Consider the following 26,921-nt stretch of genomic DNA (forward strand, 5'->3'; position numbering starts at 1 on the left):
ATACCGAGTTATTGAAGGCTGCTTCTGGCTTCTGTCTTATACAGAATGTGACAGACTTATGGTCAGATTTGTCCAGGGAGGAACTACAACTGGTACAAAACAGAGTTGTCCCATATTGGTAAGGACCAAGTCCAGGATTTTTTCTCCCCTTTATGCTGCGAGTATCAAGTGGTCCAGACATTTTGTATTAATGAAGTCTAGAACTCTCTGGGCATACATGGTAGGGGATGTAAAAGTATCCCAATTTATTAAGGTGCAGCTAAAGTTTGCTAGGAGAATGGTGTTTTGCTTGCTGCAGGACGACTCCCCACTCGTCAAGTAGAAGGTATTGGCCAGAAGGAACATAGCTGGAGTCCTACATTTGGTGATAACATGATACTAGATTTTATTAATGGTAATTTGGACTAGTAGGCATTCTAGGTCATTATCCTGTCTAATGAGTCTAAAAGTGGCACTTTGGTTAATGAATATAGAGATGCCCTACCTTTAGTGACTCATCTAATAAGTTGGACTTGCATCTGTAGTATGTACTGAAGCCTTGCACTTAAGGATTGCTCTCTATGGGCATGAACCAGATCTCACTGACAATGCATATATTGATGTATTCCAGGGTAAAGACTGCCTGTAGGAGAGGAGTTTTACGTTAAGGCTTCTAGCGTTGAGCAGCAAAACCCTTCATGTTATCCATATTCTGTTTTGTTATGTTGGATGGCTTTGGAGAATGACACTGCCTTTGGGGATGGGCAATGTTTTGGTCAATATACGAAAGCCTTGGGGAGACAGGTGCAGGCCATATCTGGCAAAGCAGTCTGGACTGTCAACCATCTTTTCCCAAGCTGATATGTATATGTATGTATGTTTATATATATGTATGTAAGTATATACTGAACCTTGTTGGGTATGACACTAGAAACTATGCCACCTGATGAAATCCATAACCTTCTGTTTAAATTGTGACATCATTCTCAGTGATGGTGAAATGCTGCTCAAGCTTATGTTCATACTTGACTCAGATACATATTCCAAGAGCTCCTTCATGCCTCTCTTCATATGGTCCAGGGAGGTCATTTTACAAGAGTGAGATTTTAATTTGATAGCTGAAAATAATAGTTTGTCCTGCAAAACTGAACAGGTGTGAACTCCAATTATTTACTATAAATACAGTGTTATCAACATAAGCAATGCAATCACTATAAACCTAATTTGCCAGTAAAACATTTTCCCAGAGAAAATAATTTGTTTCCCACATAGCAGGGGCTGCAGCTTTATACCTCTAAGGACCAGCATTAAACTGAGAAAATCTCCCACAAAATGTATTTTTCAATAATTCAGAAACGTTCCAACTGAGTGAGAATTATCTTCACTTAACTTTGAAGACTATGAGAAAACAGAACCATAAACTGGCTATAAAGAAAAGCATGATGTATGAAAATATTTCTCCGTTATATTCCCCTATAATATGTTATTAACTGCACCAACTATTACTGATATGCATACAATATCAAATATGCTGGCATGCACAGAGTTAAATGAGTTAGAAAACTTTGCTCAGTTTCCTAGATGAAACTTCTAGTCTTAACACATGAAACTAGAAAAGATATGCACTCTCTGTGCTCCAGTCTTTTCCAATATTAAAAACTTTTAAGATTTTATTAACAAGAGGCATGTGTGCCAGGATGTAAGTAAATTAATAACCAAAACACTTCTTACCTTAATGTCTCTATGCATTTTTCCTCTTGCATGCAGATGATGCAAACCCTGGAAAAGAAAATTCACGTCTGTCATCAGAGAAATACAGAAAGCTTATTTTTACACAGTTCAACTTATAATAAATTTATTTTATCACATGATTCTACAGAAATGGGCAGTGGCAGGTACTTCTAAACATGTGAATGAATAACATACCTCTCACTGGCAGGCTTAGACATTTCAGTAGCTTAGCTGCATAAACAGAAATGTAGATGTTGTGTCTTTCGGCTTTTCCCGGTTAGGGGTCCCACAGCGGAACTCCGGTCCGCTAATGATTGGTAGTTGATTTTTTACGTGCCGAGTTACCAGCCCTGATGCACAAGCTTCAACAAAGGTACACCCATTCACGCATGTCTCCACGCAGAAGATGCTCTAGCTGGGAATCGAACTGGACAGCATCTTACTGTGAGGCGACAACGCTGTGAGGCAACAACCACCACCCCGGGTTTATAAACAGAAATGTAAATACAGGCACAAAAATGCCCGACAGAAAAAACAAAACAAAAACAACCCACCAAAAAAAAAAAAAATGAATGCACTCAAATACAGCCATCTTCCTACCCATTTACATATTCAGACAGAGACACTTACACACATTCTCCACATTTTGACTTTTTTCTCCCTTGGCTTTAGTTGTCTCTGATGAAGGCAGCCATCCTGCTAACTTAGACTCAAACTACATACATTTTAAACACCACAGTACATGCTTAAACCTTTTTATTCAACCTGACTTACGCATTTTCATCTGTCTAATATTCAAGGGGTTGATCCAGCATTCAAAAGCAAGCAGTCATAGTTTCAACTCCCAAGGGAAAAGACTGGGTCATCCTTGATCATTTTAAACCCATCACTTCTTCACTGTTAGCCAGAGTGTCTGAGATGATGTGGAATTTTAGTTCTAGATGTCCAACTGCCAGCATGGAGTTTAATGAAGTCATAGCACTCTGGAAGCAATTTGGGTATTAATAGGCAGTACCTACAATAATATGACTTCTAAAAGCAGCATTTACAGTTCTTACTATAGCCTTGCTGTGAATGACCATGAATTACAATCTGCTCTACTTCCTAAACTGGATCACTTTATCTAGACACTATCTTCTGCCTTTGCCTCATAGCTACCTCAATGAACAAACTCCAAGTGCTACAGCCATTGTTCTTTAATGAAATGGCCTTATTAAAGCCAGAACTGGAGCACCTTCCTTGGCTAGTGGTTCTCCTTTAACTCTCACTCTCTCTCCGCCTTTCACTTCATTTGCTCTTCACTCCTAAGTTGCTATCATCAGCCTCTACGATAACAATCATGTTAGCATCCATACATTCTCCTTCCTCTAGGACATCACACTACAGCTGCAGTAAGACATGGTAACCTCCGTATCTAGACTGTCAAACACTGACAACAGATATATTTTGCCAAGACAATGCCTACACACATTAGTATGCAACAATCAAAGGCATGTTAGGTTGTGTGGCGGTATGGCAGAGGACAATACTTAGTGTCTGGCATCTAATGAGGCAAAAGCCATAACACCTAAAGTTGAAATGGAAAGTACAATATCCTCAAAAAACAATGTACTCAGTTATAAGGCAATATTTTGTTTCTTCTTGACTTCCCCTCTAAAAAGTATCACCTCCTTAAAAATATAGCATGTGTTCTGAAGATCATAAATGTAAGGTTGTTTCATATTACATTGTCAGAAGAATATCACATAAACAAATGACACTTTTAGATGGTCAGAGATGAGCTTTACAAGAACAAAGGCAATTAATTGAATGTACTTCCACGAAGAATTCCTTGCCCTACTAGCATATCAGTGTGCAATATTGACATTAAATTCTTATATTTACTGAAGGTTACATCACAGGATATTTTAATTAAGTAGGTCTATTTATATGGTTAATATCAGCATGCATGAAGTTAATACAAAAATGTCAACAGAAAGATAAAAATGATTCCAACCTTTAAAGTTTCTCTACAGACGTATGCAATCTGTTTTTCTGAAAGTGGGCCAGTCACTGAAAGAAAAAAGAAGAAACCAGTGAATTGCTTTAGTCTAACACATTTGTTTTTCTTGACAATAAACCTACTTTCCATATACATCAGAAGCTGGTTACACAGACTACTGGTTAACCACTTCACCTAATTTCTAGGGTGTTAGAAGCTAGGGATCTGCAACAAACCAGCTGATAACCACTTAAGGTAATAAACTCAAACATCAGAAGACACTGGTCTGCAACACAAATCAGTGGTTAACCACTTAAGATAATTTTTCAATGTCCTCCTAAGCCGCTTTGCAGCATTCATCAATGCTGAAGGAGAGGAGACAACATGGCTAGTCATACTGTACTCTGTCATGTCTAAATCGTGGTTGGAAAACCGTGATTCGGCCTTACTTTAGCAGTTCATAATTTTATGGATGCATTTATGCACTGGGTTAGGCCAGTGCCACAAACATTGCTGATTCTCCCTGACAAACACCTCCCATTCTACTTCCATAAGACTAAATCGCTACTAAATTATCAGCCTAACAGACATTTTAAGCCTAGCCAAGTTTACCCCAAATTTAACAAAAGATTGCCGATGTGTCAATACCTCAATGAATTTTATGGTTACAATACAGGTTTGTGCACATCACAGCATTCACAGGCTGCCTCTCTCCATAAGGTAAATTGGTACCAAACCGGGGTATATTTGATACTTCCCATCTGTTGGTCCAAGTTATGTTTGAACAGGGTAAAGGATGAGCTTCATTTCACATGGAGGGGAAGCTTATTCCAGAGAAGGGGCAATCGTTGAGACAAATACCTGTATCTCCAACATAAACAGCTCAAGTCCTTAGACTGGGTATTTCTGATGTTATTTTTTTTGCAAATGTTCAACAGATCCATCAGTGTAGGGTCAGCAGATGCCTTGTAGGCTATGTATAAACTGCTGTGCAGTAGCCTGTAGGAGACCAGGTACAGGGATAGAGCTTTCAGATGGTCTGTATAGGGCTTTTTTCTTTTCTTCTTCCATTGGTATAACCTGCTCTTTTGCTGTCTTTTCAGGTTACACCTTTTTAATTTTCCTGTTTGATCCTATCTAAAGTACAGCTTCATGAAGTACTCACCAGGACAGTAAGATCAAAGATCAATAGGTGACTTGAGGGTCATAATCAGGCCCACCACAGCATTTTATCTGCTCCTCAACATGTGCCACAACACACTGCTTTGACTGTGAAGATGCATATTAAATATAGTAATGTGCGGGTCCACTTCACATGACTGAAAGCTCAAAATACTGAAATTCATTTGACTGAGTCCACAATCCCAAATGTTCAAAATACTGAAAACTCATTTGACCGAATTTCAGAATAATGAAAGCTTACAATGCTGAATTGCAAAATACAAAATGTTAGTGTGTACAGTACATTAAGGCAAGTAAAGGGTATATGCCCTTTTCCCCACTGCAGTGCAATCCCAGAGTTAGTATATATAATTGGGGGGGGGGGGCATAGCCCTCCACCTAGTTTGGTTTTATATCATCCGGTGTGTGTTAAGATAAGTAAGTAGCTTTTAATTTTGGAAAGACTTAGTCAATGGTGTAACTGTGCATTTTTTTCTTTTATAGTTTTCATTTGGTGAGACAAATTGTTGGTGATATTTGTGCGGTTTATTTGGTATTGTGAACCTAGGTTTTGTGAATGTTATAATGTTACTTGTGATGAAATGTTTGGTGTTCATGGATCTGTGCATTTTTTGTTATGTTCGGCAATTCACAGGTGAAAGGAAACACACGTCATGTCTATGGCTTAACATTTTGTATTTCGCAGTTCAGCAGTGTAAGCTTTCAGTATTCTGAAATTCAGTCAAATGAGTTTTCAGTACTTTGATCGTTCAGGATTGTGGACTCATTCAAAGGAATTTCAGTATTTTGAGCTTTCAGTCATGTGAAGTGGACCCGTAATGTGCCCCCACCCCCCAACCTTGCTAAGCATGGAAATTGGTCCCTCAATCAAGAACACTAGACTCCCTTCAAGGAAAATACTCCTGAGCAGCAAAGATTGCAGACTGATGTTTTGCTCATCAGTGTCAGTCATTGTTCAGCCTGATTTCCAAGCAAACATATGTGAAAGCAATTCTAGCTTCATGATAACAATTCCCAGCATCAGTTTCTGCAAGCCCAGCATAAAAGTTATATATATGTATATATTTATCTATTTGTATAAGAAACTGTAAACATAAATATGACTGCACCAAATTATTACAACAGTTAATAAGGTAATACTATAACTACATCATAACTAAACATACAAGATACCCAGAAGACTATAAAATAAAAATAATAACAAGAAAACATAGAAGAAAGGTAGTAGGACACCATCCTTATTTTCATAACAGTCCATCCCTTAAACATACACTGTTATGGCGCATACCTCACATGAATGCTCTTTCTTTATTTGAGGATTCTTGTAGCTGTCAAAATGACAAATGTGCAGAATCCTAAATAGAAGGCTAATCCAGGTCACTAGACAAAGAAAACAGCATCTCACTGGAAAAATAATAAAAGCACCCTATAAATTGTGCCCTGTGTCTGGACAAGGCATCAGATTTATGTTACATGATAAAAATGTAAAGGTTTGACCACATCATAGCACAACTTCCAAAAGGACTTCTTAAAAGTAGCAGCAGAAAACACATCAGGACTAACAGAATGCACACTGACTGTTTCTGCCAGTGTCTTATTTGTCAAAACTAAAGGCAATGCAATGGGCATGCCACTTTGATCAGGGATTGAGAATTAGAGGTCTAGTGATAGGAGGACACAAAGTTTGAAAAGCAAAGGATTTCTATAGAGAGGTGTACCATAACAAATGTAGATATGATTATATTGGACACATGAAGAACGAGTGTACAGCTGATAAGATGATTTAACTGGACATTCTCTTAGCTAACTGGTGAGGTTCCACTCTGTAAGATGTCTTTACCTTTTAATAGCCAAGTGATTGGTAACACATAGGTTGTATCTTCCCTTCAAGATGGAGACAAACAAATGGTCAGCCTGTCTAATGTAAATGGTTAACTTTGATAATACTGGAGCTGTCAGAGTATATTTTGAGTATGCAAGTCCTTCATCTCCTTTTAGGTTTTTGGGAGAAGATGGACAGTCATTCCATTTTCTTCAGAGATCCAACTAAAATTAACTTTGGCATTAAATAGGAGTTTGTTCATAGACCTAACCATATCAATGTACAGACTGTGTAGTGCATAATAAGCATTGCAGCTCAGAAATTATTCTTCCAGGCAACACTGCCAAGCAAGGAGAATGCATTCCAAGAATGAAACTACCTCTACATAACAAGCAGGATTAAAGTATGGCAATGCCAGATTGTTTCATGAAGCTATGATTCTCTACAGGGAGAAGACAAGGCATATGACAATGGCCTCAGATGAAGGACCCCTATCAGAAAATATTTAATTGTAGGATCTGAAAATAATGGAGGACTCACAAGCATGTAAGGAGAAGCTAAAGAAAATTATATTTTGTTAGAAAAGTAAAACACACCTGTCTGATAAAGGTAGTTTAATAGCCAAGCCACCTTAGAATTTGGAGGAATTTTTTAAGTCACCATGCTGATCTGCTGCCCAGAACTAAAATGTCTTCTACTCTGCTAATAAAGATTTTGTAGTGGAAAGTCTTCTGGTTTCTCTGAAGATGCTAATTACAGTTTTTAATAAAGACAGATAGGCTACTGAACTAACTGAAACTGGCATCCTAATGCCATAGCTTTAGTGTATCTGAATAAGGGAGCTGAAGCCTGCTGAGAGGAGACTAACTATACAGAAACAATTGTTAGATAGGAAAAATATGATCCTGGAGAAGGTGGATAACCTAACTATCAAGCTAGCAGGCTTAATGGAAGACGTGGGGAGAAAGGGTCTGCAAAGTTATAAAAAAACATACAGATGGAGCATCAGAACTTTTATTTATTTATTTATTTATTTTTATTTTATATTTGTTGACCGGGATAGTCCAACTGGATATATTTCCATTTTCAGTGGAGGCCCGGGGAGAAAAGTTCCACATACCAAAAAAGAGACAGTACATACATCACTAAGTGATAAACTCAGGCAGACATATTTAGAAAAATATAGACAAAGAATACAGGCAGATATCAATATACACAATGTGCAGACTTGCATCTGATTGGCAGAGATGTATCAGAAAATGTGAACATAGAATACAATCAGATCTCATAATTCACAATGCTTAGACATTCAAATGCTATGAGGCATAAATACTTGGCTAAACAGCAGGTTGGGTAGCAAGACATGTATTAGTGAAGTAGTTAGTCAGGTTTAGAACAAGAGCACAGCCAATGAGATGTGAGGTATTTTTTGAGTTCTCTTTTAAATAGGGGTACTGAGTTTTCCTTGGTAACGGTAGTAGGAAGTAGATTCCAGATTTTACCGGTTGAGTTGGCAAATATAGCATCGCCTGCAGAGTTGTTGGATTTTTGGGTCAGTATCAGCTGAGCGTAATGACCTGGGGGCACTATGAGGGGTGAGAATATTTTTGATGGCAGGGGTGTGCCATCAGGTTGATGGAGTACTTTAAGTACTATTATAAGCTGGTTGAACTGTAGAAGGGTAGGATACTCTAGCTATCCCAGTGCTTTGAGGTTCTGGCAATGGTGGGTCCTAAAAGCCATGCCAGTAGCGAATCTGGCTATATGATTGTAACATCCTGATAATTTGTTGAGATCGGTTTTGGATAGGTTGGTGAGTACAGGGGAGGCATACATAAGGGTAGAGAGGAGGTGTGATCTTGCAATAGCTACCCTAGCTAGGGGGGTGAGGAAAGGTTTGGCTCTGTACAGGGAGCCAAGTTTTTTGTTGATGGACTTAATAGTGTGATTTACATGTTTATCAAATTTAAGGTTGTTGTCTATTATTACGCCTAGAAGCTTTGTATGGTCATCAGGGGAGATAATGGTGTCATTGCTAGATTTGATGTTGAAGGGAGGAGGAGAAATTCTACAGTTAGGGGAGAAAAGTAGTAGCTTGGTTTTGTTAGGATTTAGAAGCAGGCGGCGATTAGCTAGCCATGTTTCTACCATGCTGAAAGTGGTCTGGGTGAGGGTTAAAAGTTGTGTAGGAGGGGAGGCAGAGCATATTAGCATTGAGACATCTGCATATTGGATGCAGGTGGCTCCTAAGATGGTGGTGTGCAGATCATTGATAAAGATAGAGAAAAGAAGGGGACCTAGTATGGACCCTTGTGGGACACCTAGGGTTAGAAGAGGTTGGGATGACAGCCTGCTCTGCCATAAGACAGCCTGCTGTCTGCCATTTAGGTAGGAGTGAAACCATTGCATTGCATGTTGGTCTAAACCGATGGTTTGTAGGGTATTGAGCAGTAGCTGATGGTTGACCATATCGAAAGCTTTTGAGAGATCTAGGAAGAGTGCTGAAGACAGTTTGTTGTTGTTACGACGAAGATTAATGACATTAGAAAAAGACAGAAGAATTCCAAAAAGGTACAGGACGGCAACACACGAGTCCTCAGCTGGAACAGGAATCCTTTATTACAGAAATGGTAGCACACAGGGTACATTACAATCAAAATCAAGTAAATGCAATAGCAGAGTTAAGCGCTTTCATCTGCAGTAGGCAGACTTCATCAGAACTGCTATAATCCATCTTCCCATTGCATATATACAACTCCTTTGGCGCCAAAAACTTTTTTAAAAAAATTAAAGCTGTATAAGCACATATAATACAATGTTCAACTTTTTTCTCATGAACCATTGGAATTGTGCAAAAATGCTATAAATATACTAAAAACACAATAATCTGAATGCATATAAATATATGTTGTTTATAAAAATGTATAAATATATGAATGTATAATAAATCAGCATCTGATTATAAAATACAATATACTATATGCTGATAATGATAAAAATAAATAACCATATATATATATACAATTAATAATGAATGAATAATAAGATATTCCATAAAAGATATGAACACTATATTGTGAAGGGTAGGAAAGTACAACCAATACATCTATGTGTGTATGTATATAAAATAAAATAAAATAATATAATATAATGTAAAATGAGAAAAGGAATGTATTAAAACTAATGAGCAATGTTTTACAACTGTTAAAAATAATGTATTCCAATGTTAAACTATCTATCTAATAAAGAAAAGGAGGTTTTCCAACGAGTATGTGTATTGACATATTCGCCTGTTACTCAATATATTGAGAATATAATCAGGGATCATTGGAATTTGATCATTATGGATGATCACATAGTACAAAGAGTGGGGAGTCACCCTCGAATAATTTATAAAACGGCACCAAATTTAAAAAAATTTAAAAAGATTGATTGAATCAGGAAAACAAAATAGTACCTTAAACAAAGCAACTGGAAAATGTGGTGCTTGCAACCAATGCAGGCATATATATGAAAGTGATAGTGTGAGACTGAGGAATGTTAACAAAACATTTATAAAGGGAGCAGGAGGAAATTGTAATACTAATTTGTGATATATTTAGCTATCTGTGAAATATGTCCTGCTTTCTACATTGGAAAGACGGAGAGACAATTCAAACGTCGAATATACGATCATATGTACAGCATAAGAAAAGGAGACTATAAAAATGCACTATGCAGACATATTACAAAGAATGGTGAGACTCACAGATTTAAATTCATTATTATAGACCAGGTTATACACACACTTAGAGGGGGTAATATTAAAAATTTATTAGCCAAGAAAGAAAGTAAATGGCAAATTCTTACAGATGCTGTAAGAACACCTGGTATCAATGATTTTATAAGCATTAAGCCCTTTCTCATATCCTCATAGATAGTTTAACAGTGGAATACATTATTTTTAACAGTTGTAAAACATCGCTCATTAGTTTAATACATTCCTTTTCTCATTTTACATTATATTATATTATTTTATTTTATTTTATATACATACACACATAGATGTATTGGTTGTACTTTCCTACCCTTCACAATATAGTGTTCATATCTTTTATGGAATATCTTATTATTCATTCATTATTAATTGTATATATATATATATATATATATATATAGTTATTTATTTTTATCATTATCAGCATATAGTATATTGTATTTTATAATCAGATGCTGATTTATTATACATTCATATATTCATATATTTATACATTTTTATAAACAACATATATTTATATGCATTCAGATTATTGTGTTTTTAGTATATTTATAGCATTTTTGCACAATTCCAATGGTTCATGAGAAAAAAGTTAAACATTGTATTATATGTGCTTATACAGCTTTAATTTTTTTAAAAAAAAGTTTTTGGCGCCAAAGGAGTTGTATATATGCAATGGGAAGATGGATTATAGCAGTTCTGATGAAGTCGGCCTACTGCAGATGAAAGCGCTTAACTCTGCTATTGCATTTACTTGATTTTGATTGTAACATATCCTGTGTGCTACCATTTCTGTAATAAAGGATTCCTGTTCCAGCTGAGGACTCGTGTGTTGCCGTCCTGTACCTTTTTGGAATTCATTTGTGTTAGTATTTTGGAGATTCTTGTGTAAAAAGACAGAAGAGCCGTGGTGGTACTGTGGAATGGCCTAAAGCCGTGCTGAGAGTCGGCGAGCTTTCTATTTTGAAGAAAGTGCATGATTTGTTTGTGTATGCATCTTTTCTTGATTTTAGCTAGTGGTGAAAGAATGGTTATAGGTCTAAAAGTTAGATAATTCTGTGGAACTTCCTCCTTTATGGAGAGGTATAACGTGATATTTTCCATATTGCTGGGATGGATCCTTCTGAGATGGATCTGTTGATCAGAATAGAAATGGGAATTGCTATGGCATCAGCTGCTTTTTGGAGATATTCAGCTGGGAGGTGGTCGGCAGCTACTGTAGTAGGTTTTAGCTTTTTGAGTAAGGTCTGGATCAGGTTGGTAGGTATGGTTTGAAATGTAAAGGTGGGTCGGGTGCTGGGTGGATCAGGGCTAGATGTGCCAGAGCTGGTGTTTGTGTCCGATGGAGTGAGATGGGTAGCTAGAGACTTGGCAGTTTCAGTAAAGAAGGAGATGAAGCTGTTTGCAATTTCTACAGGGGATTTATCAAAGGCAGCTTATGGGGTAGGAGTGGCAGAACAGCCCGGATGGAGAAGACTGTTAATACCAGCCCAGAACTTTTGAGGTTTTAGCTTATATTTTTGTTGTAGGAGGGTGTAGTGATTTTTTTTGTCTAGAATGACAGATTTTTTGGTCTGGTTCCTTAGCTGCCAGTATCTTACTTTGTCCACAGGGGCTTTGGTAAAATGCCACCTGGCCCAGGCGTTGTTTCTTAGTTTAATTTTGTTTTTTGTTAAGTTTCCATTTGAGAAAGTAGAAGGGGAGAATAGACCATGAACTGCAAGAAGTTATTTCTGTAAAACAAGAGCTGGAAGGGCTCCATGCAGTGTGTCAAGAAATTTAAACTCACAAATGTTCCAGATCTAGTGGAAAACGGCGATATTTACAGATTGCTTGAAGATCAAATTCTCCCTGATTCCAGACTGATTAACCTACTTGGACTTGTAGGGAGATAGAGAATACTGGATGGGAAAGGCAAGATCACACATTAAAAGCCACTCACATATAGTAAAGTACTGTGAAGGGATAGAGATTTAAAGGCCTAGTAATAAGAGGAAAAGTTTGAAAAGAAAAGAATTTCTATAGCAATGTGTACCATAACAAATGCAGATGTTGTGTCGTTCGGCTTTTCCCGGTTAGGGGTCGCCACAGCAGAACTCTGGTCCGCTAATGATTGGTAGTTGATTTTTACGTGCCGAGTTACCAGCCCTGACGCACAACCTTCAACGAAGGTACACCCATTCAGGCATGTCTCCACGCAGAAGACGCTCTAGCTGAGAATCGAACCGGACAACGTCTTACTGTGAGGCAACAACGCTACCGCAGCACCACCACTGCGGGTAACAAATGCAGATAAAGTTTTATTATTTGACACATGAGGAAAGAGGGCACAGCTGATAAGATGATATAACTGGGCATTCCCTTAGCTAAATGGTGATGCTAGAGGTACTTCTTCTCTGTAAGATGTCTTTACCTTTTAATATACAAGTGAGGGAAGGAAAGGCTAAAAGTTGGAGCCAGTGTTTAGATGTTGAGTACTATGCAAGGAAGGGGCCAAAACATATTTTACCCAGGGGCTTGTGCAAATTAAGTCTGGAGAAGGAAACCCAATGTGGTGGAGGGTGAGACAGGAATGGAAGGAGAGAGGTGGGGTGGAGACAGAAGGAGAAGGAGGTTAGATGTGTAACATGGTATGAATGAGGGTTAAATAATACAAGAAGTGAGACCAGGGGATATGTCAGGTGAAGAGAATGAGCAGAGCTTGTGTTTCTATTGGAATGTAAGCTAATAAAATGAGAGGTGGAAAAAATGAGGCAAAGGGGTATAAGAGGGTTAAGGGGGAATATGAGAAAGTTGTTGAAAACAATTTAGTACAGTACTGAAGAAGTAGTGAAGATGGATGGTAAGTTAAGCGGAGTGAAGCAGGACACTAGGTTGTGGTGAAGTGTAAGAAAATTAAGTTAATGATTCTAGGTTCCCTATATAACATTAACAAGGATTAAAAAGAGTTTTGTGAGCTTCTTTTAGGTACTGGGAAGGATGAGGAGGGTAAAAGATAGTGCCACTTAGGACAGAATTTCAATGACTTAAATGTAGTATTGACAGTGTCACAGGACAAGCAATACAGGGTGATGGAATTTTGCCAGGAGAAGATGAGAAAGGAAACAGAAAAGCAATGATTGGTTGATGATGCCTAAAGGAACACAGGGTGTAATATTAGGCAGTACAGTTTTACAAGGAATTGCAATAATCAGGTGATCTGTTTAGAAGGGTTTCTAGTGGATAGTGAGTGGATGAGAGAAGTAAAAGCAGTGAGAATCATTGGTGGAAGGGGGACTAGCAGGTGGTGGTGAAACACGTACAGATGGAAATGTAACGTGGACCAAGTGATGGTGATTGAGGTGCTGGTAACTAACCAAGTAGTAAGGGGGCACTTGAAATAAGACAAAGGCAGCAAGGAAGGATTATTGATTAAGCAGACAAGAATAAAAAGGAGGCAGTGGTGGAGTAGAAAATGCTTGAATAGGAATTTGAGGGACTTTGGCATAGGAGAACAGGGTGTAGTCGGAGGAGTGTGGGTAGCTGCTCTATACTCAAAGCAGAACTCTAATGACTAGCCAGGGAAAGTGAAACAATGGTAAATGGTTATTGTCCAATGGGATGTGAGGGTCAGTGAGATGAAACTTCTAGCACAGAAAATAAAGTATCATAGGGCTGTCCCAGCATAAACAGGAAGACACAATGGAAGAGTGGGAAGACACCTTGAGGGACTTTGACACATATCATAATAAAAAACCTTCAATGAGGCTGAAGGGCATGGGGGCTAGATGTCAAAAGGCATGAATGTGGGGTAGTGGGAGGCAAAAAGCTTTCCAAGGCCAAGGGGGAAAAGTCAGGCAGGTAGACAATGTCTTAGATATAACTGAAACTAATCATTACTTTAAATCAAAGAAGGGAAGAGCACATTCCTGTCAGGAAGGCAGAGCAGTGACAGTGTGTCCCACAGTAAAGAAGGGTTGTACAGATACAGTCAATTATCATCCAATCAGTTAAGACTGGGGAGGGCTTTAACAAGTCTGGTGGCAAATTAACAAGTGAGTTTTGTGAAAGGGAATTTGTATCATCTGCTAACCAATGGTATCTCATCTCACAATGGTGTGGAATGGGTAGGGATAGTTTTGTCTAATACCAGAAAAGAATTCAAAATAGTGGCATGACAGCTATTTTCTTCAGCTAATGAAGGAAGCAGGTTCAGCAGGGGGGTCATATCAGAAGGATGAAAGTTGTATATGAAAGCCTACAAGTTGATTGTGACAGCTAAACAAGTGATCTCAGGAGCACTAAGACAAGGAAAAGTGACAAAGCAAGGCTGCACTTGATACCTTTTGGTATTCCTTTGGAATAAGGAACAGGTGAACAGCCCTGGACAGTATTCATGTATTCACTGATGCCTACGTCATTTCTGGAAGTTGTGGATGCAGTGTTACTGTTATCAAGGGATTTTTAAGGTAGTTTGGTGGGGTTCAAGGTTGGAGTATCACCAAAGGATATCAAAAGTAGTCAACTCAGACAGAAAGGAGAAAGGGGGGTGCCACTGAAGTTGGGAACAAAGTATATATTCTAAAGACGTGCTTCTGGAGCATTTCTCCCCGGGCCTCCACTGAAAACAGGATCTGTGGAACCTAGTCGGACTTTCCCGGTCAACAAATGTTAAATAAATAAAAATAAATAAATAAAATAAATAAATATCCATATATACAGAGTTGAAGATATACCCCACTTTGAAGGTGATCCAGGGAAAAAGCTAACAGGAAAAGTACAGTTTTGTACCTACCATAAATGTAGATGTTCGAGGATCCACATTGCTGTAGTCATAACCTGTGGGTAGTCCGCTGTCCTCGGTCGGCCCGAATACCAAAGAGCTAGGCTGGCGTCGGTCATGGGCGCCCAGAGCTGACGTCAGCACGTAGTGGTACTTAAGCGCATGACCGACGCCATATCCTCAGTCTTTCTTGCCCCAGATGTCAGAAGGCCTTAAAAAAGGAAAGGCCAGAGCCACAAAGGAGAAAATAACAATAAACCCTAAGGAACAATACCAACAACAACAACCACAACAACAACAACAACCCCAAACCATAGAGGGGAAGGAGGGAGGGAAAATAGGACTGCAGCAATGTGGATCCTCGAACATCTACATTTATGGTAGGTACAAAACTGTACTATGTTCTTCGTCTCACATTGCTGCAGTCATAACCTGTGGGTAGAATCCCAAAGCAAAGGAAAAGGGAGGCTGGCAAACTAAAAAGCATTAGGGGCTGCTAACATGCCCTGTAAGACTGCAGTGGCAAACCCAGCCCTGGACTTGGAGTAAAGAGGGAGATGGTAATGCTTAGTAAAAGTGTGAACTGAACTCCAAGTAGCTGCTTCCAAAATATCCTTAGTAGCTACACCCCTCAAAAAAGCATGTGGCAATAGCCCTAGTGGAATGAGGTCTAATCACAGCAGGAACATTCTTCCCATGATGAGAATAACAAAAGGCAATACAATTAGCAATCCACTTTGAAATAGTCTGCTTAGAAACAGCTTTCCCTTGCGAACTCAAAGCAAAAGAAACAAATAACTGTTGAGTCTGTCTGAACCCTTTAGTTCTGCTCAAATAGTAACGTAACTGCCTGTGTATATCCAAAGAATGCAAGATTTTTTCCCCCCTATTTTGGGGATCAGCATAAAAAGTAGGCAAATGGATAGACTGGTTCAAGGCCACATTAGAAATAACTTTTGGCATAAAAGTAGGGTTAGTACGTAAGGAAACTCTATCCTTGTGGAATATCAGAAAGGGTTCAACTGCCATGAGAGCCTGCACTTCAGATACCCTTCTAGCAGAAGTAATGGCCAACAAAAAGGCAGTCTTCCAAGACAAAAACTTCAATTCCGACGTAGCTGCAGGTTCAAAAGGAGGCAAAGTAAGCTTCTCCAACACAAAATTGAGATCCCAAGAAGGAGTAGGAGCTCATGGGGGTCTTATATTTTTGCCCTCTAAGAAATTGCTTAAACAAAGGGTGAGAAAATAAAGGAGGGTCACAATCATAGTGAGCAGAAATGGCTGCAGCATGAACCTTCACAGAGGAAAATGACAAACCCTTGTCTAGTAATTCAGTAAGGTACTGCAGTGTAAAACTCAAATTAGGTACCGAGACATCAAAGTCCTTTGTTGTGCTCCAAAGAAAAATCTCCTCCATTTATCAGCATAAACCTTTCTAGTGCTGGGTCGCCTGGCTTCCAAAATGACATCTAAAACCCGTTGAGGAAGCTGAGAACCCACAGGCTCTAAAACAGAATTCGCCAGGCTGTTAGATGCAGGGACTGCACCCTGACATTGAGCAAATGACTGCTTGACTGGGACAACAAGTGAGGAAGCTGTGGCAAAGGCCAAGGAGGCTCCTGAATTAAACTCCTCAGCAGAGGATACCAGTGCTGTCGTGGCCAATCTGGTGCTATTAAAATCATGCAAGGCTTGTCCCGCCTGACTTTCAAGAGTACCTTGGTAAGGAGAGGCAGAGGAGGAAAAGCACAGACGTGAAGGTTGTTCCAACTGAAAGATAGAGCATCCACTTTCCAAGCTTTTGGGTGAAACATCTTTGTACAAAATTTTGGTAGTTGGAAATTTAGAGGGGAAGCGAACAGATCTATGTCTGGAGTTCCCCAAGCCACTGTTAACTGTTTGAATACTAGAGGATCCAATTTCCACTCGTGGGGATCCACAATTTGTCTGCTCAATACATCTGCTAGGGAGTTCTGTGCTCCGGGCAGAAACCATGCTTGAAGAGTGATGTGCAAACTCAGAGCAGTCTCCCACAATATCATTGCTTGTCTGCAGAGAGGGTAAGAATGGGTTCCCCCCTGCTTGTTGATGTACCACATGACTGTAGTGTTGTCTGTTCGAATCAACACCTGTCCTGGTTGAAGTAGGCCCTTGAAAGCCATCAGGGCAAACTGGACTGCTAACATCTCCTTCATGTTGATATGCAAATGCTGTAGTCTGGGAGGCCACGTGTCTTGAATCCATTTTCCATTGAAGTGTGCTCCCCAAGCCAGGTCTGAGGCATCCGTCATTATGATCTGACTCGCCTCTGGTCGGGTCACAGAGAGTCCCTTGTTTAGGTGACATTCCTGTGCCCACCACAAGAATTACTTTTGGATGCAAGGTATTATCTGAATGACAGTGTCCAAATCGTGGCAGTGTTGAGTCCATACACTTTTGAGATACCATTGTAGCTTCCTCATATGCAGTTTGGCATTGGGAAGTACCAGAATGCAAGATGCCATGAACCCCAAGGCTTGAAGGACTGTCCTTGCAGTCAGCCTGGACAGTACTGATAATTGCTGGAAATATAGATGAAGAGTTCTTTGTTTGTCCGGGGTCAGAAAAGCCATCTGAGATGCTGTATTCAGTCTCACACCCAGAAAGCACATGTCCTGAGAGGGTACTAGACTGGACTTTGTTTCGTTCACAGAATACCCTAGGCACCTTAAAACTGCCATTACATACTGCAGATGTTGAAGTAACTTGTCTTTGTCTTGAGCAAGAATCAGGCAATCGTCCAGATAAGGATAAATTTGTATTCCCCTCAGTCTTAAGAAAGCTATTACAGGGGCCAGAACCTTTGTGAACACCCTGGGCACAGTAGATAAACCAAAGGGCAATGCACAGAACTGATAATGAGAAGTACCAGCCCGAAAACGCAGGAATCTCCTGCAGCTGGGCCTGATAGGAATGTGAAGATAGGCCTCTTTGAGATCCAGAGTTACCATCCAGTGATTTTTGCCTAGCAGAGGCAGAAGTTGCTGTAATGTTAGCATCTTGAACGTTGGAATGTCTAGGTATGTATTGAGAATGGACAAATCCAGAATTGGCCTCCAAGTGTTTCCTTTCTTTGGCACTAGGAATAGACGAGAATAAAACCCTAGGCCTTCTTCTGACGGAGGTACCACCTGGATTGCCCCCATCTGTAAAAGCAAAGAAATTTGTTCTTGAGCCTCCAGCCTTTGCTGAGGAGGTACATCTGGCATGCCTTTGAAAGGAGGAAAAGAGTGAAAATAAAACTTGTAGCCTTGATTTATTATGTCCAACACCCATTTGTCCTGGGTGACCAAATGCCAATTTTGTCTGAAAAGTGCCAACTTTCCTCCTAGAGGAGCTGCCAGAAAAGAAGGATCTGGCAGCTGAAGATACAGGTCATTGGGTCTGTTTACGAAAAGGCTGACCCCTGCCCTCACCAGAAGATTGTGCAGGAGAACTCCAAGTCCTAGGTCTGAAAGCACCCTGAGTGTGAGCCCTGCCCTTACCACGTCTAGACCTGCCCTTAGACTGAAAATCCGAAGAAGGGTAAGACCATCCTCTTGCAGGCCAATTCCTGCTAAACTTAGGGGGCTGCACCTGCAAAAATTCCTTAACCGTCTGCATAGACTTAGCTTTGTCTTCCATCTTTTTCAAAACTGACTCCACAGGGGAACCAAAAAGAACTTCAGATTGAAGAGGAGCATCCAAAATCTGAGCTTTAACATGCTCTGACAAATTTTGATCCTTAAGCTAGGCATGTCTACGAATAACTGAACCAGTAGCAGCCACCCTGGAAGAAGCCTGAAGGGCATCAAAGCCACACTGCAAGGAATGCTTACCAACTTGGTCAGAAGCATGAACCAAGTCCTGCAATTCCTTACACTCTATACCCTCAGATAGAGCATCTACCTTGGATTTTAACTGACCTAACAGAAAGTTCTGATACTTCAGCATATGAAATTGGCAATTTAAAGCCCTCATAGCTAACGTAGAAGAGGTGTATACTTTTTTACCCCACCTATCCAACGCTCTAGAATCTTTATCCAAAGGAACTGGATTCTTAACCACAGAAGCCCTGACACCTTTAGGCCCTTGAATAATAGTTTCTGGGTCAGCTCTAGGACTCTTATACAAATATTTATGTGCCTCTGGAACTCTGTAATACCTGTCTGGCTTGACAGGGGCAGGGGGTAAAGAATCAGGATTAAGGGAGGCTTCAGAAAAAACATCCTGAACCACATCTAAAACAGGGGGAATAGCCAAAGGTCTATGTTGTGGCAAAAACAAAAATTCCCTAAGCCTCTTACGAGAATCCGAAAAATCCTGACCTTCCCACTTGAAATGCTCCCTCATGGAGTGCAAGGTTTCAGAAAAGGAAAAATCCTCTGGAGGAGAAGCAGAAGGACAGGAATCCTCTGCATCCGAATCTGAATAGGGAGGAAAATCCGGAATATCCTCAGCTGAGGACTCAGAGTAATCAGAGGAATGCTCCAAACCCTCTAAATCTGTCTCCACCCTAGGCCTCTTCTCAGGAGGGGGCATAGAACCCCTGATCAAAGTAATCAAATCCTCTGCCATTTTCAACATATGTTTTTTAGGAACAGAACCCGAAGAACTAGGGCTATGGCCCGTACCAGAAAGACCAGGTCTAGCCTTAGCAGGGCCTTTAGAGACTGAAGTAGAAGGCCTAATAACCTTTTGTAAGGATGGAACCACAGAAACTTGAGAAGCACCCTCGGCCTGGCCTAACTCCTGAGAGGCCAACTCCTGTAACAGTAAAGGTTCCCCCTGGGATTCAGCCGAGACCTCGGCTGGATCCACAGATTCAACCGTAGATTCCATATAACCGGCGTCCGCAACGGACGACTCATCCGGTTTTGACCTTAAAGATTTATCTTTTCGCTTTTTTTGCAGTAGCGGGCGTCGGAGGATCCGACGGCATGTTGTAGTTACACCGCTTACCGAAAACCAACCTGGCACAGTCTAATCTGCATTTAATGGTGCGCTTATTAAATCTAGCGCAAAAGCGACACCCGACTACGTCGTGCTCAGGCCCTAAGCAAGGAATACAGAGAGAATGATAGTCCCTATGAGGTATCTGTTTCCCACAAGAAATACAATTATTAACTTTTTCTGACATCCGGATTAACTGAGGCAAGAAAAGACAAAAATTTTCCCCAACGGGGTACTTAGCCCAACTTGGTCTTCGGTCTGAAACTCGAAAATTGAAAATTTCAGAACGCCGAACGGCACTTGCAAACGCTGCTTCTGCTTCGGACCACGCGGCAAGAAAGACTGGGGATATGGCGTCGGTCATGCGCTTAAGTACCACTACGTGCTGACGTCAGCTCTGGGCGCCCATGACCGACGCCAGCCTAGCTCTTTGGTATTCGGGCCGACCGAGGACAGCGGACTACCCACAGGTTATGACTGCAGCAATGTGAGACGAAGAACATCTGCAGTAGTTGAAAAAGTGCAGCAGGACAGTATGACCTCATTGGGAAAGGCAGTACTGGTGAAAAAAAGGTGTTTTTCATAGTACTGTATAAAGGGATGCATCTTATAATGACCACCCCCACTCCTGGCACATCACATGGTAATAAGAGAAACCCATGAGATGTGTAATAGGTTAGTGCAGAAATGGAAGGAGAAGAGGAGGGCATTTAGGGAGCAAAAGGAATAGGGGGCTGCAGTATACCTCAGAACACATATTGGCAGTTAATATGTGATACCAGGTGGGAGCAGAAACCAAGTGGGATATGGAGGGAAAAGAATGACAAAGGTGACAAGGCATGCTCATAGCTAGGAAAGTAACTGTGTTTTCATGAATGGAAGTAAGATACAGGAAGGGGAATAGGATGGATTTTAAGGGAGAAAGATCACAGAGGAGAGAAACAGCCAAATAGAAGGGATTAGATGACAAGACTGTAAAGGTGGTGGGAGAAAGGGAGAGTTAATGTAAAAAGAATAGTACTTTTCTGTTATAGCGGCAACAGTTGTAACGTGGTGGCACAATGATCACACAGCTGTTAGCCCTGAAGCGGAAAAGTTAAATGATGTCATCACAGTTCGTCATTTACGGCTCCCCAATAGCCGTTTTCTTGCAGAAGAGTTGTCCCCTCTGACACCCCTCCTGTACAGAAGGCAGAGCAGCTCCTTGATGGCAGATATGTAGGAATTCTTTAATCAGCTGATAGAACTTCACTGGTTGCCTGACCCAAAAGGCTATGACTCAAGTTTCCTCCCGTCTTCGTAAGACCTTCACAGGCAGTTAGGTCTATGTAATTTATAATAAAATAAAGCTAGTTGCATTTGTGTGTGTTGTATGTTTTCTTGCATGAACTCTTTTAATAAACGATCTTCCGAAACAGTTTGGTTTTCTGGGGGAAAAAGCTCTGAATGGATGTGCAGAGAAATAATCATCTTTATAAATTTGGGTGGAAACTAAAGGAATTACATCCATTAAATTTTACCAGTCTGTAAAAAACACACTAATTGCTGTCTTCAGAAGGAAGGAAACAAAGGCAACCTGCATGTACTCTTGAAATTTGGGAATAGTATCAGTCTTGAGGGAGCCCCTGTCTACCGATAAGTTCAATGAGAATGAAATACAGGACCGGGAGTAAAGTAAAAGACTGAAACTGAGAGAGGCGGGAAAATTAAAATGTTGATTCAAAAACAATGAGTTTTTATTGATTTGTTAAACGTGATCAATGTGTGCACATGCTAGCGCGTTAGAACTGTTGTCCCAATATCGGAAAAGTACCCATAAAGCATGCAAGAGGCTGGACGATTTAAGAGTCTGGCTAATTATACTTTCTGACATTACAAGCAGCTAAAACCCTTCAAGAAAGAATAAAATGTAGACATGCTGATGAACAAAGGTAAAAACAATGGAGGAAGAGTACAAAAAAAAAAAATACGAGCATAGGAGGTAAGAACCAGGTCTGAGAAGGGGGCAAAAGTAGAAAGAGCAGAGGAAAGGGGGGAGTAGAGAGTCTCCATATATAGTTATGAGTGAAGTGAAGTGAATTATTGGCAGTGAGATGTTAAAAAGCATATCATGCTAGACCCACTTCAGTTTGGCTTTGTCAAAACGAGAACCTGCCTACTCAATTTAGTTAGCTTCTTGAGAAGGTCACACAAACTGTAGACAGCAGTCATTCTGTTTACATGGCTTATTTGGATCTAGCCAAAACATTCAACACTATACTCTAAGCTGGCATCATAAATGCCTTAAATGTAGATCCATACAAGCTGAGGTAGACAGACAACTGACTGAAAAATGGAATCCATTTAGTTAAGGTGGCAGGTGCCTACCCATAAAGTATGGAAACTAGTGATGTGCCCATGGCTCAGTACAGGGGCCCCTCCTTTTACGCATCTAATTCTCTGATCACCAGACTAGGATCAGGTCCTTTGGTTAACCATGTTTGCAGATGACTGCAAACTCTGTGTTATTGTCAAATCTCCCTCTAAAACACACTCATTACAGCAAGAATTAACCCTTGTAAACAAGTGGTATACAGAAAAAGGGGTAACATTAAATGCATAAAAATAAATTGTAACACTATTACATCTGGTAAACATCACTCTCCCTTACCATAACAGTACCCCACTTCAAACGATAAGACCGTCAGAAGTATTGGAACCCTGGTCGATACCTCTCCCTCCTTCGACCACTGTGTAGCAACAACAGTTAGAAATGTCCTTCTGTTTAGCCTAACTAATATCTAAAAGCATATGATACAGGTCATAAAAAGTCATCATCCCTCTGTATGCATACCTAATAGCCAGAATATTGAGTAAAATGCTCCCTTCACAATGTACTTATCAAGACATATTAAATAAAATGGAAAGGTCCCGGAGACTGCTAAAGTACAGTTTTGTACCTACCATAAATGTAGATGTTCGAAGATCCACATTGCTGCAGTCCTAACACTTGGGGTAGTCCGCTGTCCCAGTCGGCCCGAATACCAAAGTATATGGCTGACGTCGGTCAAGGCGCATTAGTCTGACGTCAGGACGTCAGGGTACAAATGCGCATGACCGACGTCATATCCTCAGTCTTTTCTTGCCCCAGATGTCAGAAGACCCTAAAAGATAAGGCTAAAACCAAAAAACACCACACACTCCTGCACCAAATATATATACAATATATACAAATTTACAAGAGTATAACCTCACCCACACAACCACCCCTAAACACAGAGGGGAAGGAGGGAGGGTAAATTGGACTGCAGCAATGTGGATCTTCGAACATCTACATTTATGGTAGGTACAAAACTGTACTATGTTCTTCATACCACATTGCTGCGGTCCTAACACTTGGGTAGAATCCCAAAGCAGAGGTAAGGGAGGCTGGCAAATCATAAGGAAGCAGGAGCTGACATCATGCCCTGCAAAATAGCCGTGGCAAAACCAGCCCTAGATTTAGAGTAGAGAGGAAGGTGGTAATGCTTAGAGAAAGTATGCACTGAACTCCAAGTAGCTGCCTCCAAAATATCCTTAGTTGCCACCCCTTAGAAATGCTGTTGAAGTGGCAGTAGCCCTAGTGGAATGAGGCCTAATCCCAGCTGGAATCTCCTTGCCATGATGGGAATAACAAAATGCAATGCAAAACCCAATCCACTTAGAAATAGTTTGTTTTGACACAGGCTTGCCCTGAGAACTCAAAGCAAAAGAAACAAACAACTGCTGAGACTGCCTAAAATCCTTAGTCCTGCTTAAATAATAACGCAACTGCCTGTGTACATCTAAAGTGTGCAAAATCTTTTCCCCTTATTTTGGGGATCTGCATAAAAGGTAGGCAAATGAATAGTTTGGTTTAAAGCCACACTAGAAACCACTTTAGGCATAAAGGAAGGATTAGTACGTAAGATACCCTATCCTTATGAAAAATCAGGAAAGGCTCAACCGCCATAAGGGCCTGCAATTCAGACACTCTTCTTGCAGATGTAATGGCTAACAAAAATGCAGTCTTCCATGACAAATATTTCAATTCAGCAGTAGCTGCAGGCTCAAAAGGTTGTAGAGTGAGTTTCTCCAACACAAAATTGAGGTCCCAAGCAGGAGTAGGAGCTCTACGTGGGGGTCTTATATTCTTTGCCCCTCTAAGAAATTGCTTGAACAAAAGATGAGAAAACAATGGTGGGTCACAATCATAGTGAGCTGAAATTGCTGCAGCATGAATCTTAATGGAAGAGAAAGACAAACCTTTGTCCAATAACTCAGTAAGATATTGAAGAGCCACACTCAAATTTGGCTCAGAAACATCCAAATCCTTTGCTGCACACCAAAATAAAAATCTCTTCCATTTTCCTGCGTACACTTTCCTTGTACCAGGTCTTCTGGCTTCCATAATCACATTCAAAACTTGCTGAGGAAGCTGAGACCTGCTATGGTTCAAAACAGAATATGCCACGCTGTTAGATGAAAAGAGTGAAGCTTGACATTGAGCAGATGCCCGTCCTTCTGAGACAATAGGTGTGGAATCAAAGGTAAGGGCCATGGAGGCTTCCTTACCAGACTCCTCAGCAATGGGTACCAGTGCTGCCGAGGCCAATCTGGAGCTATTAAAATCATCCTTGGCTTGTCTTGTCTGACCTTTAGAAGTACCTTTGGGAGGAGAGGCAGAGGTGGAAAGGCATACACATGAAGAGTTTTCCAACTGAAAGAAAGAGCATCCACTTTCCAGGCTGTGTGATGAAACCTTTTCGTGCAAAACTTTGGCAGCTGGTGGTTTAGTGGAGAAGCGAACAGATCTATGTCTGGAGTTCCCCATGACACTGTCAATGTCTGAAATACATGAAGATCCAGTTTCCACTCGTGGGGATCCATGATTTGCCTGCTTAACACATCTGCTAAGGAGTTCTGTGCTCCTGGCAGAAACCTTGCTTGAAGATTCAGCTGCAAGCTTAACGCAGTCTCCCACAAAATCATTGCTTGCCTGCATAGAGGATAAGAATGTGTTCCCTTTGTTTGTTGATGTACCACATGACAGTTGTGTTGTCTGTTAGAATCAACACCTGCCCTGGAAGAAGTAAATCCTTGAAAGCCAGTAATGCAAACTGAACTGCTAACATCTCCTTCATGTTGATATGTAGATGCTGCAGTCTGGCAGGCCACTTGTCTTGTATCCACTTTCCATTCAGATGAGCTCCCCAAGCTGTGTCTGAGGCATCTGTCGTTAGAATCTGACTCGCCTCTGGCCGGGTCACAGAGAGTCCCTTCTTTAGGTGACATTCCTGAGCCCACCACAAAAATTCCTTTTGAATGCAAGGTATTATTTGAATGACAGTGTCCAAATCCTGGCAGTGCTGTGTCCATACATTTTTGAGATACCATTGTAGCTTCCTCATATGCAGTTTGGCATTGGGAAGTACCAGAATACAAGATGCCATGAACCCTAAGGCTTGAAGGACTGTCCTTGCAGTCAGCCCGGACTGATGAGATAGTTGATGGAAGTAAAGAGAAAGATTCTTTTGTTTGTCCGGGGTTAAAAGGCCATCTGGGCTGCTGTATTCAGTCTCACACCCAGAAAGCACATGTCTTGAGAGGGTACTAGACTGGACTTTATTTCGTTCACAGAATACCCTAGGCATCTTAGCACTGCTATCACATATTCCAAATGCTGAAGAAGCACGTCCCTTCCTTGAGCCAGAATCAGGCAATCGTCCAAATAAGGATAGATTTGTATTCCTTTAGCCTGAAGAAAGCTATCACTGGAGCCAGAACCTTTGTGAATACTCTGGGCGCAGTAGATAAGCCAAAGGGCAATGCAGAGAACTGATAATGAGAATTCCCAGCTCGAAAACGCAGATACTTCCTGCAAATTAGTCTGATAGGAACATGAAGGTAAGCTTCCTTGAGATCCAAAGTTACCATCCAGTGATCTTTGCCCAGCAGAGGTAAAAGCTGTTGTAACGTCAACATTTTGAACTTGGGAATGTCCAGATAAGTGTTGAGGATAGACAGATCCAAAATTGGTCTCCACGTGTTCCCCTTTTTTGGTACTAAGAACAGGTGAGAATAAAATCCTAGGCCCCTTTCTGGCACAGGAACCGGCTGAATGGCCCCTATTTGGAGCAACAGAGAAATTTGCTTGTGAGCCTCTTTCCTTTGTTGAGGAGGAATGTCTGGCATGCCTTTGAAAGGAGGCAAGGTATGGAAATAAAACCTGTAACCGTGGTGAATGATATCCAATACCCATCTGTCTTGGGTAATTAAACTCCAGTTTTCTTTGAAAAGTGCCAACCTTCCTCCCAAAGGTGCTGCCAGACGAAAAGATTCTGGCAGCTGAAAAGGCAGGTCATTGTGTCTGTTTACGAAAGGACTGACCCCTGCCCTCACCAGAAGACTGAGCAGGTGAACTCCCTGTTCTAGGCCTAAAAGAACCTTGAGCTCTGCCTCTACCACATCTAGACCTACCCCTAGACTGGGAATCATAAGCAGGATATGTCCACCCCTTGGTAGGCCTATTTCTACTAAACTTCGGAGGCTGAACCTGCTAAAAAATCTTTAACAGTCTGCATAGACTTAGCCTTGTCTTCCATTTTCTTTAGAACTGCTTCCACAGGCGAACCAAACAACACATCAGATTGTAAAGGAGCATCTAAAATCCTTGTTTTCACATGCTCAGCTAAATTCTGATCCCTCAACCAGGCGTGCCTGAAGAACCGAACCAGTG

General features: G+C 40.7%; 1 protein-coding gene across 2 annotated transcripts in view; it reads right to left on the minus strand.

Annotated features, from left to right (window-relative positions):
• Positions 1-26,921, minus strand: part of LOC122805364 (mitogen-activated protein kinase kinase kinase kinase 2-like) — a 1,562,336-nt gene that overhangs the window by 1,066,371 nt on the left and 469,044 nt on the right. For both annotated transcript variants that reach the window (XM_044075456.1, XM_044075455.1), the window contains exons 5-6: positions 3,707-3,762; positions 1,711-1,758 (exon numbers count right to left, since the gene is read on the minus strand). In XM_044075456.1, coding sequence (XP_043931391.1) covers positions 1,711-1,758; positions 3,707-3,762 — 104 coding nt within the window. The remainder of the gene's footprint in view (positions 1-1,710; positions 1,759-3,706; positions 3,763-26,921) is intronic.

This window comes from Protopterus annectens, chromosome 6.part1, assembly GCF_019279795.1.
Source record: "Protopterus annectens isolate FY-2018-M chromosome 6.part1, PAN1.0, whole genome shotgun sequence".
In the NCBI taxonomy this organism is placed as follows: Eukaryota; Metazoa; Chordata; order Ceratodontiformes; family Protopteridae; genus Protopterus; species Protopterus annectens.